Genomic DNA, 15725 nt, shown 5'->3' with positions numbered 1-15725 from the left:
ATTACCCATGTTTTATTTTTTTTCTAGAGCTTTTAGCTCTTCTTTCATTGCTTTATTCCAAGACGGTTTTTGAATGGCCTCTTGGTAATTTTTTGGTTCTATTTCTTTTTCTATGGTGGTAAGGAAGGCTTGGTATGAAGGTAAAATTTTTTCATATGAAACAAAATTTTGTATAGGGTATTGTACGGTATAAGTAACATAGTCTCTAAGTCTAGTTGACGGTTGTGATACCCTAGTTGTTCGTCTAAGCCCCGAATTGTTTTCTACCTCGGTTTCATTTATGTCATCATTATTATCAACTATTTCTTCTTCAACATCACTTGTTTCATTTTCTTCTAAATTATCTTGTGCAATATAGGGTGTTACCGAATTTATTCTTTCAATTTGGGTTTGATTAGGCTCTAGAATTTTTTTTTTTTGAAATATGGCTCATTTTCAAAAAATATAACATTTCTAGAAATAAATAATTTTTTATTAATAGGATCATATCATTTGTACCCCTTTTTAAAAGGTGAATACCCTAAGAAAATAGTTTTTGTTGATACAAAATCTAGCTTGTCCTTCCTTTTAATATGTACAAAGTTTGTACACCCAAATATTTTTAAATGATCAAAGGTGATTTTTTGTTGGTAAAGGATTTCTAACGGAATTTTGTTTTCTAACTTTGAACTTGGCAATTTATTAATTAAATGAGTAGCGCAAAGTATGGCATCCGACCAATATATTTTAGGAACATTGTTTTGAAACATCAAGGTTCTTGTCATTTCCAACAAATATCTATTTTTTTCTTTCCGCCACTCCATTTTGTTCGGGTGTATTAATGCAAGTGGTTTGGTGTATAATTCCATTTTCTTTAAAAAATGTTTCAAAATTTTTGTTTACAAATTCCGTTCCGTTATCCGATCTAAATATTTTTAATTTGGCATTAAATTGATTTTCTATAAAATAAAAAAAACTCTTTGAAGCTACTAAACACTTCATTTTTTGATTTAAGTAAATATAACCAAGTGGTTCTTGAAAAATCATCAATAAAAGTAACAAAATATTTAAATCCATTGTATGAATCAATTGGGGCCGGTCCCCATACATCCGAATGAATTAAATCAAACATAGCTTCACTTTTACTTTTGGAATGAGAAAAATGAAGTTTTGTTTGTTTTGCCAACTTACAAACTTCACAATTAGCATAATTAAAATTTTTACAATCCAAAATATAATTTAAAATCTTATCGGAGGGATGTCCAAATCTTCTATGCCAAAGTCCAATATCAATGGATTTAGCGGAAGCACAAAAATAATTTTTTGGATTCAAAAAGTAGTGTCCATTTTCAAGAAATCCTTCACCAATCTTCGTCCCGGTTTCCCGGTCTTGAAATACAACATTTTCACAAGAAAAAATCACGTCACAATTTAATTCTTGTGTTAATTTTTTAACTGAAAGTAAGTTTATAGGAAACGTATCTAGATATAGCACATTGAATAATTTTTTGTTACAAAATATAGTTTCGCCTATACCATTTATTTTAGCCTTCATACCGTTCACTACCAAGACAAATTGGTCATTTTTTGTCATATCTAAATTTTTTAGAAGTGCTTGGTTACCAAACATATGGTCTGTAGCACCACTATCAATAATTATTTTATCTAATAAATTTAAATTTTTTGAGTATGAAGAGATACCAAAAAATTTAGACTGATTTTGTTGAGTCAGCAGCACGGACATCTGCTGAATTAGGGACTGCAATTGATCCACTCCCTCTGCTGACCCGTTTCGGCCTGCACCTGACCCGCCAGCGAAAAAGGTGTTGGCTCTAGATCCGCTAGCAGCTGCATTATTTGCTGTGTGGAAAACACTTGCTCCAGGCCCACTACTTGCTAAAGGCCCATTAATGCAATTGATATGACTTGGTTCAAAACCAATTCGTTTTGGTTCAGTGCAGCTGCTTGGTTCAGCGAAATACACACGCCCCCGTTCATTTCTTTCTCTGCCTTCATTCCGATCCCATCTTCCTCCTCCAATCGAGCTCTGATTTTTCCAATGTTTTGGTTTCAAATGAGGATGAAGAAACCAGCAATTTTCATGGGTGTGCCCCTCCTTCTTACACCCTGTACATTTTTTTTATTTCATTGAGATTTGGGTGAATTTGAGATCTAGGGTTTTGGCCAGATTTGGAGAAATTTGATTTTTTCGCTGCTGCAAAGCCATGGATCTCGTGTCCTTCTTCGACTGTGAGTTGTGGACCACCCATCGCCTCCCTTCGGCTTTCTTCTTGTTGAATCATGTTTTTGATTTGGGAGTAAGAGGGAAAAGGGATGGTGTTCATAATCTGAGCCCGTACGGCTTCATAGCTCGGGTTTAATCCCGCGAGGTACTCAAATATATCATCTTCTTCTTCCCGTTTTCTTATTATTGCCAAATCGGTGGTTGCCGGCCGGTACAACCGGAGTTCATCTTTTTTCTTTTGAAGAGTACCAAGGTACTCTACGTGTTTTCTTGTGCCTTGTTTTTCTTGTTGGATTTCTAATTTGAGCTGATATATACGGGAATAATTGTTTTCTTGCCCGTACATATCTTTTACGACTTGCCATAGCTCAAAAGCCGTGTCAGGAAGAAGGAATAGCTCCGCAATGGACGGCTCCATAGAATTCGTGAGCCATGTTATGATTTTATCGTTTTGAGTTCGCCATTTTTTCATTGCTTTCATCTCCGCTTCGGTTAGCGAAAGCGGATTTATAATTTCGGGCACTTTGTTGTCTCCCGTGATGTATTCACGCATCTCTCGGCTGCTGAGCGCTCTTGCTGCAGTCTTTGCCCATGTAAGGTAATTTTTGCCGTTAAGTAACGCATTTGTGAGCTTGGAGGAATTGTTGGTAGCCTCGTGTTGCCCTTCTTGAGCCATTTGCCCTTTGCTGATTTTGTTGTTGTTTTATGGTTTTTGTAGTCAGAGATCTTAATGCTCTGATACCATGTTATTTTTAGAGATGCAAAGCTGAGGAAACATAAATAATTTTGTAATTTGAACAAGTTGTATATTTTTTACTGTTACAATGGCTATATATATGTTACAAGGTCAATATGACCGTTGGAATCTATCTACATTTTCTCTACAATAGACTTTCCAAGTTATTTTGTACATTTTGCATATTAACCCTTACGTATAAGATTATTATTCAACAACTAGTACAAAACGATGTGTAATTAGTTGTCCTAATTAATGAAATATCGCCTATGAGCTTTCAACCCAAAAATAATAATAATAAAGTTTTATAAGTTATTTTAATGTATTTATTTTGATCATATTTTTTATCACTTGACTTTGTTTTAAATAAGTTTGAAAATTTCAAAATTTTGTATGTACATGCATCACTTGTGAAGTAGATCGGTTTCAAAGATTTTGATTCGTCTTTGAAAATTAATCCAGTAAGTTTCTAAAAATGTGCTCACCAAATTCTTTTAATGAACACATCACACGGTAACTTTACTCTCTCTCACACACACAGTCTATAAAAAAAAGGCCTCTAATGATGATTTCCCTACCATTAGTAGTCAAATACACGATAGAACAAAGAGGATAATGTTTTCTAGCTAGCAATTCCAAACCACTAATAGAGAGGGGGCATATTTTGTAGCGATTCCATGTACAGAACCGCTAGAAGAGAGTGGTAATGTACATATAAAAAAACACTAAAAAAGAAAGTAATGTTTTTAAAAAAATTCTAAAACTAAAACCAAAAATTAGGAAAGGAATTTACATGATACTTTAATATTAGTATTTGCAAAATTAGGAAAGAAAAGAGAATCAACATTTGATCTAGTGGTAAAAGCAATGCCCTATGTATGGGAGATTCTCAGATTCAAAAACCTGAATAAAAATAATTCTTGTGAAAATTAAATAGTTAGGAGGCTTGACATCCAAACTTATACAAAAAAAATTAGGAAAGTAAAAAACTATAATGTTCCATTTTAAGTCTTCAAATATAAAATGGACGCACTGTAAAACCAATAAAATATAATAAAATATAGATTAAATTAATTATCAAACTTACCACAATAAACTTTCGGTTTTGACCAAAAATACCGATAGAAGATTGGGCGTTAAAAGAGCCCATATTTATAGTATTGGAAGTTACAATCCTCACAATCCATTTCTCACATGCATGCATACAATTTTGAACCGAGCATTAACATAGATATATAGAGCGTGCATGTAAAATCAAGATGAAAAAAAAATCAAATAATTACTTATATTCCAAATAAAACTCCAAATTCCCCTTTTAGCACAAACTACAACTTCACCCAAACAACAATCACAAAGAACATCAACAAGCCATATTAAGCGCTCAACAATTCAAAGAGAAAAATAAAAGGCAAGTAATTAATGTACAGATCAACGACTTGCAATTTGCACACAGATACAATATATGATGTATCAGACATTAGTTGGTGAGGTATCGACTGGTACGGTATGCTTAGAGTGGGATGACCCCGAGGCACTCCGGCCTCCTTCTCTAACACTGTTCTCTGCAAACCGCACACTCGGAATGTGATGCCCTTCTTGCTGCTCATGGTGAGTCCATTCGCTCTCGTAGTAGTCTTTGGCTGTGGAGCCGGATGTGGGACCAGCCAACATCCCACCCCACTGCGGGAAGTGGATTAGGAGTACAGGCAGTGTGCAAGCAATTATCATTACTCCCATGTAGAAAATGCCGTCTTCGGTCGAATATTTTGATCCATGGAAGAAGATGACTTGTGTGAGCACTGCACCAACGTTGCCGCCACCTCCTGTCATGCCCGAAATGAGGCCCAATGACCTGAATTCAGAGATATTAACCTAGGTTTTCAATTAAGTTGATTCACAACAGTAAAAAACAGAACATACTGCGTTCGAAATGGTATATACACCGGCTTTCTGTTTGAAAATTTTTAGAAAAACAGTTAGTAAACAAACTGTCATAGTATCAATACAGGTGTATCTGAAATCATTACCTTCTTGACACAAAGGGAACGACTCCGAAGGTGAGACCGCAGGCCGCCTGACAGAAGAATGAAAACATCAACAAAAGCACAATCGACAAGGCCAACGTATCAACCTTTCCAAGAAGTAAGCAAAATACGCCGCCCAATGTTTGGACCACCCACAGACCCCACAATCTCCCCCTCATGCCGAAAAAATCTGATAGGTAATCCGAAAGGAAACCGCCCCCGGGCCGGGATATAATATTTGCCAAGCCAAAACTAGCCGCAATTGTCCCTGCCAAGCTGATGTTCACGCTAAACCGGTCGTAGAAGTACTGAGCAATTATGTTATCAATTGTTAGCTCTACACCAAAGCAGTATCCATAGGTTAGTGCTAGGATCCATGCTCTGTAGTTGATTACTGCATGTTTGAACACCTGCATTGTGTTGCAATTAATGCTATATTAGTTACTTCAAATTAAGCAATGTAGATATATTAGTTAACTTTAAATTAATGTTGCTTTTTTCCTTTAGGTTCAAATATAATAAATCGCAATTTTTACCGGTGCAAAGTTATCCTTATGCTTCTCCCCTGCTTTGTGAAGCTGATTGAAGTTACCATCAGGCATATCCTGCCCGAACATTAGCAAAGCAATGGCAGAACCAGTTTGCATCACTCCAGGAATGAAGAAGGCGATACGCCATGCAATGAAGTGGTTGCTCCCGATCTTTTTTATCAGTTCGTAGACCAGGGGCATAATCAATTGCGTCGCTCCACCACCCAAGTTGCCCCAGCCACCGGCAAATCCATTGGCTTGTCCAACCTAATAAAAGAAAACATAATTATATATATAGTGTGTTTTTAGAAAGGAGGGAGAATTGCAATTATCATTCTTCCAGTACTTTACTTCGGTAAATAACAGAAATAAGTTTAGTTCTAGTAATTTCAAATTGGTAGGAAAAAGGAAACATTGAAGACTTTTTATTTCTAACTTTTGTACAAGTGCATGTCTAATTTTGGGAAATAAATCTGCTGTTATTCCAATCCCAACCATTCGAAGTTTTCCATGCACGCATCTCAATGAAGAATCTTTTTCATACACGAATCTCAACTGTTATTCCACTGGAATAACAGCAGATTTATTTCCCTAATTTTGGAGTATCTGATTTTGTATAAGGGCACTCAATGAAGTTATACAAAACACAATCATTTTGTATAATTAAAGAGAATTTAATTTTAATGTAACTAGTGGCTGGTTAAAGCTACGAACCCTAGGAGCAGAGAACATTGAGCTCATCCAAAATTGGGTGGAGACAAAGGAGGCGAGAGAGAAGCCGGTGAAGAAACGAACGAGAAGAAAGCCGGTGGCTGAGTCGATGAGGGATGTGCAGTACACCATCGGTGTTGTGAGCAGGATAACACTGGCTGATGCGAGCCTAATTAATGTAAATTTAGCGCATAAAACATGAACATCATTGTTATAATTTGTAAATATGTTCAGGTTAATTTAATATGAAAACTGGAATTATATGCTGTTCTTTTATTTTTATTTTTGTTTTGGGAAAAACCAATCAAAATCAGAAAAAAAAAGTACAAAAAATTGAACAATTGAAGAACAAAAGAATATGTATTTTACACAGCTAATTGATTTTTCAGTCTCTAGCAAATTAATTTAAAAATGGAACAATCATCAGTTGGAAGTCCACAATGAATGAATGAATATTTTACAAATCATTAAATAACAATACCACCTGAATATACCAAATGAGAAGAAAAGTATCCATTACTTAAAATGTCACATAACTAATTAAATATTCTATATTGTTTGTAGTAGGAAACTAGGTGTCAACTTTTATGTCTTTGGATTAATCAAACTCAAAAATATTAATTGTTTGCTCTTTAATTGCAATTAAAAATATACTAGTGCAGCAATCATATTCATACCTAGGTCCAACCAGATCACAGGCAGTACCCATGGCGAGACGAGCAAACACAGCCCCGGAGACTGATGCAATACCGGCGTTTCCAATGTCGGTGGCTGTAAGCGAGAGGTTGTCTCTGATGACAGGCAGCAGAGGCGGGGCCGCAAAGGTAGAGACGAAGCAGCAAAAGAAAGAGAACCAAGAGAGGTGGAAGGCGCGCATGTGCGGCTTGATAGCAGAGAAGATCCAGAACTCGGTCGCTTTGCTGTCTGAATCCACTGGTATCTTGAATTTTGCTGCATTGCCCCGCTGTTGCACCTCCAGAGAAGAACCCCTGTTTGTTGCCATCTCATCCGCCATTTTTAGAGGCAATTAGTTGCAATTCCTTTAGAAAAATGAAAGAAATAAGGCATGGTAGAGGTCGTCATTTAGAAACTGAGTTTGCAACAACAGCAAGTAATTTGCAGAAACACAGAAAAGGGAATATGACTCTTATCTCACTCTCTCTCTCTCTCTAATAGCAATCCATTCAGAATGAATTATATTGTTTTGTTTTTCTTTTTGAAATTGAACCCTTGGGCCTGGATACATATTACCTTTGCAGGTACCAGCATGTCAGGAGTTAGAAAGGAAAGAGGAGACTACTCTCGTACCAGTTCTTGGGTCTGGACTAGACCTAACTGACAATGCTGAATGAGTTGCTTTTTCTGGATTAGGAAATTTGTTTATGCTTGTCTAAGTTTACTCTTGTATTCATTCAAATTTTCTCAGTTTGTAAAACTTAATGTGTTTGGTTGATCATTCTTTAGATAAAGGTTTTGGAATGCTATAGGCTTTTTGTAACTGGAGATTGGTACCATTTCAAAAACAGCTATTTCTTTCAATAAAATTGGTGGGTTTCCACCAATTTTATCTATTAAAAAAAAGTAAAATAAATTAAAGAACTATATACTCCAAACCTCAATTGCTAAAGACAAGACATAAGTTTTAAGGGCAAACCATGAATTAGCATATATACCTTTTAAAGAAAAAAACAATGGTGGAGCTTGGATTGTATTCTCCCTAAGTCCCTCCTTCCTTTTGATCTCTTCACAGTAGTGAGGAGGATGTTTATCTCCTAGAAAGTTGAGTTCTATATATAACCATAAATGGATGACAAACTGATAGGAGAATTAGCCTATTCAAAGGTTAACTATTTAATTGCTATAAAGATTTAGTATTAATAATTAATTATTACTATTCTGAATTAATATTTATTAGTTTATTAGTAATCGCTGCTGGTTTTGATTTGGTTGGTTTTAAGGAGGCTAGGAATTTAGTGAACAGAACAGAACAGAACAGAACAGCACAGCAATTAAGGCTGGCAAGAGAATTGATCTGAATTGGTAACAGTGGACTTGGAATTAGTTGGAGAAAAGGTTTAAGCAATGAGTTCACCTAAGTAATGAATTTACTGTCCATTTCTGAACAAATATTATAAGTAAAAGTTATTAGTTGTTAATTGAACAAATATATTTATCAATCATACACCGTTTAAAATTCGTAACATAATTTTCTTATTTAGTGTAATATAAAAGTTATAAATTTTACGCTGCTATTCTCTATGAAAATTAAAGTCTTTTGTAAGTGATGGTAGGAATATTATGATCCATCTACTCAGGATTGTGAAAATTAAAATACAATCACAATACTCCACATAATCAACTATCTCCATTTTGAATATTATAAATTTTTTGTTACCAACAGACTTGGATGTTATTTAAAATTTTAAATCCAATGTTTGGACCTGTTGGAGACATTGGAGCTGAATCAGAAAGAGGTACCACTGGTACCAATAAGGATGCTGAGGCAACACCAGTGCATGCATGGATCATGTTCATATTTTATTTTCTACCAGCATTGTATTTAACATTTAATGAATGAAATGTACCTGTACGGCTAGCTGTACTGGTGGTGCTGAAAATGAAATGCTCCATTTACCTCTGTTTTTTTTTAATTATGGTTGAACATTTCTTTATTGGTTGAATTAGTTTGGGGATGAAATATGAATCCCAGAGGATGAGGATGCAGAGTCAAAGGAGGAATCGGAAAGAATCCTTGTTTTCACTTAATTAATTATATATTGTTGCTTTCCTGGAAATTGGTACCATCATCATTTTCTAGGGGAATTAATACTTAATTCTGTGTTCTGTTCTTCTATAGCCTTATTTGGTATGGTGCTTTGTCATGATATCTGATTCCTTTCCTTTGATCATAGTTAACTTGTAATGGGATAATTTCTGTATTTTATGTTTTGCATAATTAAGAAGCATATATAAATTAATTAAATTAATACGAAACATTTTCCAAGGTGATATACGGATAACTTTACTGCTACTATAATCTTTGCCATCTTTAAAATAAAAATCTAAGTGTGTGATGATTCAGTTTATTGTTTAAAAGATTCAACCTAATATAACAAAAATTTAATAGCAAAGGATATCATTTTTGAAACAATGATTATGCATGGCATGAGGAAATCCCATAGTGATTCTGTGTTAAATCTTAATTAAGTGCAATAGGAGACGACTTTGTATTCAATTTAATTAAAAAAAAAAAAAAAAAAAAAACCGGAGATAAGATAGCAATGGCTTGTCCGGTTGTACCTTGGCCGTAATAAAATCTGAAAGTGTGCTGTCAGCTTTTCGAAGGCTCCAAGTGTCACCAAATTATTTATGTGTTTCTTTATTGTGGGTACAATTCCGTACGGGATGTCACCAAATTACAATTATTTTTTTATAAAAGAAATTAATATTATTTTAATCAAGTAGAAACATAACGATAATTTTTTATTGTTTAGAAAAGACAGTAAATTAAATAGCTAATCTTGGAAATTTTTCGATATATTTCTAATTTATTAATTTTTTTTCTTTTCTATAAACTGAACCGACAAAATTAGATTCAGATATTTTATTTATGGGACGAGAAAAGATTGTCCTTCAACTGTGTTGTGGGGTCAACTGTTGATGCTCTTGGAAAGGGTTTTTCAGTATGACCTTCAAAAATATACGCTGCCACCCGTTTTTCTTCAAGTAGATATTTTTCTATTCAAATTCACTTATTTTATTAAAATTTATATTTCTTTGTTCAACTACATATTAATATTAATAAGAAATTAATGAAAAATATACCCTTAAAAAAAAAATCTGTGTGGCACCATCTCCATCGGTCATCTTATCATCTTCCATTTATTTTATTCTTTTGTTGGGATTGATGCATTGGTCCCGTTCGGCTAGGGCCTCCTTAAGCCTCCTTAAGCCTCCTTAAGACTAAATGAGCTTCCTTTAGCTTCCATAGCCACTTAATCTTCCCGAACACCGGTTTCTTAGCGCGGATTAAGACAACCTCCTTTAGCCTCCTTTTGCCCGGATCTTAATCCCCTGCCCGTTCCTTAAGGCACCTCCCCCCTTCCTTTAGCTATCTTAATCCTTCGCCCCTTCCTTTAGCTTACCGAACAACTCCTCCTTAGCACAGATTATTATTTAATCCACCATGTGTTGCCGAACGGGTCCATTGAGACTTGAACTTGTCAATTACCTTTAATTTGCTCCCTTGTAACTTACATTTGTTGCCATCATCAGAATTTGATTTTCTTTCATTTTTATCAGATATTACATCTCGTTGCCTATATTTGTCAGTGTTTTGCGTGTCAGGTACAGAGCCTCTTTTTTTTTTTTTTTGTTGTTTTGTTTTTTTACATAAATTCGTAGATACACACACTCTCTAAATCCTGCTAGTCAGGATCGAACCTAAGAACTCCCACATAGGAGCATATGCCTCAGTCACGTCACTCTGCTATACAGTGCTTGATCTCTTTAGTTTGTTTATAGGTAGGATTTGTACATAGAAAAAAAGCAATCTCTATGCATTAAAAATGAGGATGCACAGAGAGAGAACAACTTTGCAGCCTCTCTCAAGGTTTCAAAAATAAAAAAAGTAGGGGCGTGCAAATTCATTCAATATGAATGGAGATCAATTGTGGTTACAAGGTTTGTATCCACAGTTTACAAGAATTAAAAATGCTCAAAACAGTTGAAGCATCATTCCTGTGCTTTATTCTTATTTTTTAAAGGATGATTCATTAAAAGAGTTATAAACTAGCTGGTACATGATATTAGACAACGAATGTCTTTAAAAGTATTTAGTTATAAACAAATAAAACACACACAAAGAGTATGTATCATGTGGATGCAAATTTGATTATCCTTGCTTGATTGTAATGATAGTAGTATAGTGATTGTTTCAATTGTGTGCATATTTGTGTTGATCATTCTAGCAAACTACACTGTATAACAAACCCTTCCTTATGCACGATCGAGAAGGCACTGAACCAAACCGAATCAGGAACTGAATTAACCGGATCAGGACAATCACTGTTCAGAGAACCGTGCAGCTGAGAAGATACTGAATCAAACCGAACCAGGAACTAAATCAACCAGACCAAGACAGTCGCCTCTCAGAGGAAAAGCCGTTAGGGCTGGAGCCAAAAAAAATTATTAAAGCAAGGGGAAGAAAGAAGAAGTAGAAGAGAGAGCAAAAAAAAAAAAAAAAAAAAAAACCAATCGCAACAACAAACAACAACACAAAACAAGACTACTCACTCTTTCATTGTCAAAGAGGAGAAGACACCCGCAACTGAGCTGTTACTGCAGTCTGGTACCCATCATGATGAAACTAGTGCAGTACGAAATAGACTACTCACTCTTTTCCTTTTCGCCTTTTTTCGCACCGCTGAAAGGCACCGCTCTTTATTAGTTTATATTTTCAATTGTCCAGGAGCCGAGTTTTTTAAAAATACCCAAATTTATTAATATTTTATTATAAATAACCAGATGTTTGGCAAAATTATATTTTTACCCAAACCGTAAGGAAATCTTACGGTTTGAATTAAAAATTCAAACCATAAATATTCCTTACGGTTTGAAAAAATATATATATTTTGATTTAAAAATTCAAACCGTATAATTTCCTTATGGTTTGAAATTATTATTATTATTTTTTAAAGTTTTTTTAGTCTTTTTTTAGCCCAACTTTGCACCTCTGGTTAACATATCAAAACACCATCAAAAATTATGAAAATTTACCGACATGCATTCTTGACTTCATAGAAGAAGACTGTAAAGTTTCATACAAAATCTCAAAACAGATCGTGAGATATTGGCTCTCAAAAATTGCCCGAACTGCTGAAGGAGTGCTTCTGAGCCCAAATTTGCACCTCTGATTAACATATCAAAACACCTTCAAAAATCATGAAAATTTACCGACATGCATTGTTGACTTCATAGAAGACGACTGTGAAGTTTCATACAAAATCTCAAAACAGATCGTGACATATCGGCTCTCAAAAATTGCCCGAACTGCTGAAGGACTGCTTATGAGCCCAAATTTGCACCTCTGATTAACATATCAAAACACCTTCAACATTCTTGACTTCATGATTTTTGAAGGTGTTTTGATATGTTAATTAAAGGTGCAAATTTGGGCTCAGAAGCAGTCATTCAGCAGTTCGGGCAATTTTTGAGAGCCGATATCTCACGATCTGTTTTGAGATTTTGTATGAAATTTCACAGTCTTCTTCTATGAAGTTAAGAATGCATGTAGGTAAATTTTCATGATTTTTGAAGGTATTTTGATATGTTAATTAGAGGTGCAAATTTGGGCTCAGAAGCACTCTTTCAGCAATTCGGGCAATTTTTGAGAGCCGATATCTCACGATTTGTTTTGAGATTTTGTATGAAACTTCACAGTTTTCTTCTATGAAGTCAACAATGCATGTCGGTAAATTTTCATAATTTTTTACTGTGTTTTGATATGTTAACCAGAGGTGCAAATTTGGTCTCAAAAAAAAAAAAAAAAAACCTAAAAAAAAAAATTTCAAACCGTAAGGAAATTATACGATTTGAATTTTTAAATAAAAAAAAAATTTTGGGTAAAAATATAATTTTGTCAAACATCTGGTTATTTATAATAAAATATTAATAAATTTGAGTATTTTTAAAAAACTCGGGTCCGGGAGATTCTTTCTTTTTCTGGTTTTAAACCAACACAATTTTCAACTTATGAATTCATTCCCTAGGTATTGTTTTATTATTAAATAAGGGAGGAATTTTATATATGCCCCTCAAAAACATTGAAATTACGTATTTTTGTTCCTCTAAATTTCGTAATATACACTTATTCTTCTAAATTTTAAAAACCCCAACTTACCCACTTTATTATTTTTTCTATAAGAAGTAAATTTAAATTTATGAAGTACTTATTTATTCTTTATTAAGAAAAATAAAAAAATGTGTAGCATTTTTAAGAAAAATGTTAGTCTTTACAAAATTATGTGTAGCATAAGTCAGTTTTTGAGAACAAATAGATTATTTCTTTACCAAATTTGGAATTAGATGAAATAAAGTTTCTAAAAGAAAAAAAAGAAAAAAGAAAAAAGGATGACGAGTAGCTATAGGGGAGAAAGAATGAACCGCAGGGTCTAAATTGGATATTGGGCTTCTTAAATTTGTTATGGTAAATTATTAGTGTACCAAGTACCAACTGCCAATTGGTCGTTTCTACAACTTTCTGGACCTCTTATATGCTATATTATCATAATTTTTTATATCTTCAATTTTTAAAGTTGTTATCCTGACCATATCATTATTAATTATTTCTTTTATAAAATAAATATATATATATATGGTTATAGAGATTGGACCGAGCCCAGTATTTGGATCAGTTTGTTAATTCGAAAAGGTATCTTGTTCCTCTATTGAAAAGATACTAATATTTAAGAAAGCAAACATATATTTTATACCAATGATGACTTCTAATTTGTCTGTATATTTACATTGAGATTTGTACCGTACAACAGGGATATTCCATGTAATAGATACTTTCAAGAATGCATCAAGGTTCAGATTCTGCCTTAGCTGATTCTTTGGGATTTTACGTTGCGTCTGAGATACTGGTACTGGTACTGGTACTGCCGTACCACAGGATCTGTTTTCTTAGAAAATGTATGTCCGGAGGGGTTTACTTAATTTGGCCACATAAAAATGGAAATGAAAATGAACTGAATCTCATTAAATCGGTTCATTGTATTTCACATTTTTTTGTATTCATTTAATCCAATTGTTTCAAAGAAATGTCTAAAAGAACAAAAATAATGATTCGGTTAATTTACATTTATATGTGCGTGGTTTATCGGCCATTTTTATTAATATCTCTAAAAAACTAATTAATTTTAAAAAGACCCCTCTGTACCATTTTTTTTTATTTCTGCCCTGACCGCCTGGGCTTCGGGCGGCCCAAAATACCAAATGAGACGCCAGCCCCTGGGGCGCCCCATAAGGCTAGTGAGGTGCCAGCCCCCCAGGCGCCCCATATGCCAACTGAGCCACGTGGCTTAGAATGACACATCCTCCTTTTTTTTAAGTTTAAATTTACACATTTTCTAAATAAATTCTTAAATTTTCATAATTATAAATAATTGTACAAGAGAAGTTCATAAAAAATTATAAATTTATGAAATGTTACATGTATTGGATTTAGAAGGACTTATTTGTGATTTGAATTTTCATCTTATTTGTTTCATCAAATAGTCTAAAAACATAATTGCAATTTAGCATATTGTACATTTACTGTAGCAATTTACTGTAATTGTTGCAATTACTGTACACATACAGTAGCAAAATTGTAAATTTTTTTAAATTTCTTTAAAATTATTTTCCAATTAGTCATTTATTACCGTACCCGTAATAAAGAAATGTAAAGTGCAAAGAACATAATACCAACATGAATATAAATAAAAAAAACATAATGCCAACATAATGCGCCAACATAATCAGAAACGTATAATACAGCAGTCCCATAGTCAAAATACTACAGTCAGAACTATATCACAATAAACAAAAACTCTACAATCATCCTCTTCGTTTCCTTCCGGATGGAGACAACCTAGGAGCCGCTATGCCCTTGCCATGCCTGTGTGGCTGCACGCGCCTCTGCGGACTCACATATCCTAACGCCTCCTCTCCCAAATCCTCCTCTTCGTCTCCCATATCCTCATCCTCCTCCCCCGTATACATGTGCTGCGTACCTGTACTGGCTGCCCATCGATCAAATATAGCAGCTGACTCTACATTGGCGGGCTATGTATGCAGCTCCCATGGATCTTGCTCCCAGCTTGCAGCATACGTGGCAGGAGGCGGTGCGCCAAATAATGCAGAGACAAAGCCATCTGTAGTCTGAGATGCACTCCCACCAGCCTCAAAGTCGTGCTCCATCTCCACTCCATATCGTGGTCTGTGGGAGCCAATCACCTCTGCATCTGTGTCTAACGGAGCCAGCTCATCCACGATAAAACTGGGATTGGCATTCCAACGAGGTGCTCCATCCTAGATTAAAATAATGTTAGTTTTGCTACATACAAAGAACTCTGCAATAAATAATATAAAGTGGTAACTGACCGTGCCAAGCTCTACCGGAACTCCGTATTTATTTCTATAAGCATCCCATCCTTGGGTATTCAACACCCAGTCGTGGAATGCCCAACCTGAGTCATCAACTGCATAATTGGAAGTTAACTGAGTTAGAACAAACAATTCAACGAAAATAAGAATATTGTGTGTGTCGTACTTTTAATATTAACTTGTAATTACCTGCAGGAGGTGGCAGCATATCGTGACCGTAGATGGCCTCTGGTTGGTAGTCCGGATTTCGCGGTGTAGACTTTATCTCTCGCCAATTGATGTTCTCCCCAGCATCGCGCAGCATGCCAACGAGGCGGCCTTGAAAACCGCCTGTCTCCACGATTTGTGCA

General features: G+C 34.8%; 1 protein-coding gene and 1 long non-coding RNA gene across 3 annotated transcripts; one reads left to right on the top strand and one right to left on the bottom strand.

Moving 5' to 3' along the window:
- Positions 1-1953: 1953 nt before the first annotated feature.
- LOC144563297 (uncharacterized) lies at positions 1954-3091 on the top strand. Of its 2 annotated transcripts, none has more exons than XR_013514305.1 (2): positions 1954-2084; positions 2168-3091. It is a non-coding gene; the product is annotated as an uncharacterized LOC144563297 (long non-coding RNA). The 2 variants fall into 2 exon arrangements; XR_013514306.1 differs by having other exon boundaries at positions 1980-2084; positions 2156-3091.
- Positions 3092-4236: 1145 nt separating this feature from the next.
- On the bottom strand, positions 4237-7315 carry LOC144562887 (high-affinity nitrate transporter 2.3-like). Its single transcript, XM_078312223.1, has 5 exons — positions 6903-7315; positions 6229-6394; positions 5521-5781; positions 4988-5394; positions 4237-4812 (listed from the first exon to the last, which is right to left on the bottom strand). Exons 1-5 carry the CDS (start codon positions 7238-7240, stop codon positions 4431-4433), a joined length of 1554 nt encoding a protein of 517 aa, XP_078168349.1. The 5' UTR covers positions 7241-7315; the 3' UTR covers positions 4237-4430.
- Positions 7316-15725: the final 8410 nt, after the last annotated feature.

Source organism: Carex rostrata, chromosome 12 (genome assembly GCF_964058835.1).
Source record: "Carex rostrata chromosome 12, lpCarRost1.2, whole genome shotgun sequence".
Lineage (NCBI taxonomy): Eukaryota > Viridiplantae > Streptophyta > Magnoliopsida > Poales > Cyperaceae > Carex > Carex rostrata.
The sequence above is the reverse complement of the archived record's forward strand: the minus strand, read 5'-3'. Positions and strand labels throughout refer to the sequence as shown.

Coding starts and splice junctions, on each gene's coding strand:
- LOC144562887 (XM_078312223.1), bottom strand. CDS start 7,240: ATGGCGGATGAGATGGCAACAAACAGGGGTTCTTCTCTGGAGGTGCAA. Junction 6,395..6,902: donor TGTGATCTGGTTGGACCTAG/GTATGAATATGA, acceptor TACATTAATTAG/GCTCGCATCAGCCAGTGTTA. Junction 4,813..4,987: donor GTTCCCTTTGTGTCAAGAAG/GTAATGATTTCA, acceptor CTCTGAATTCAG/GTCATTGGGCCTCATTTCGG.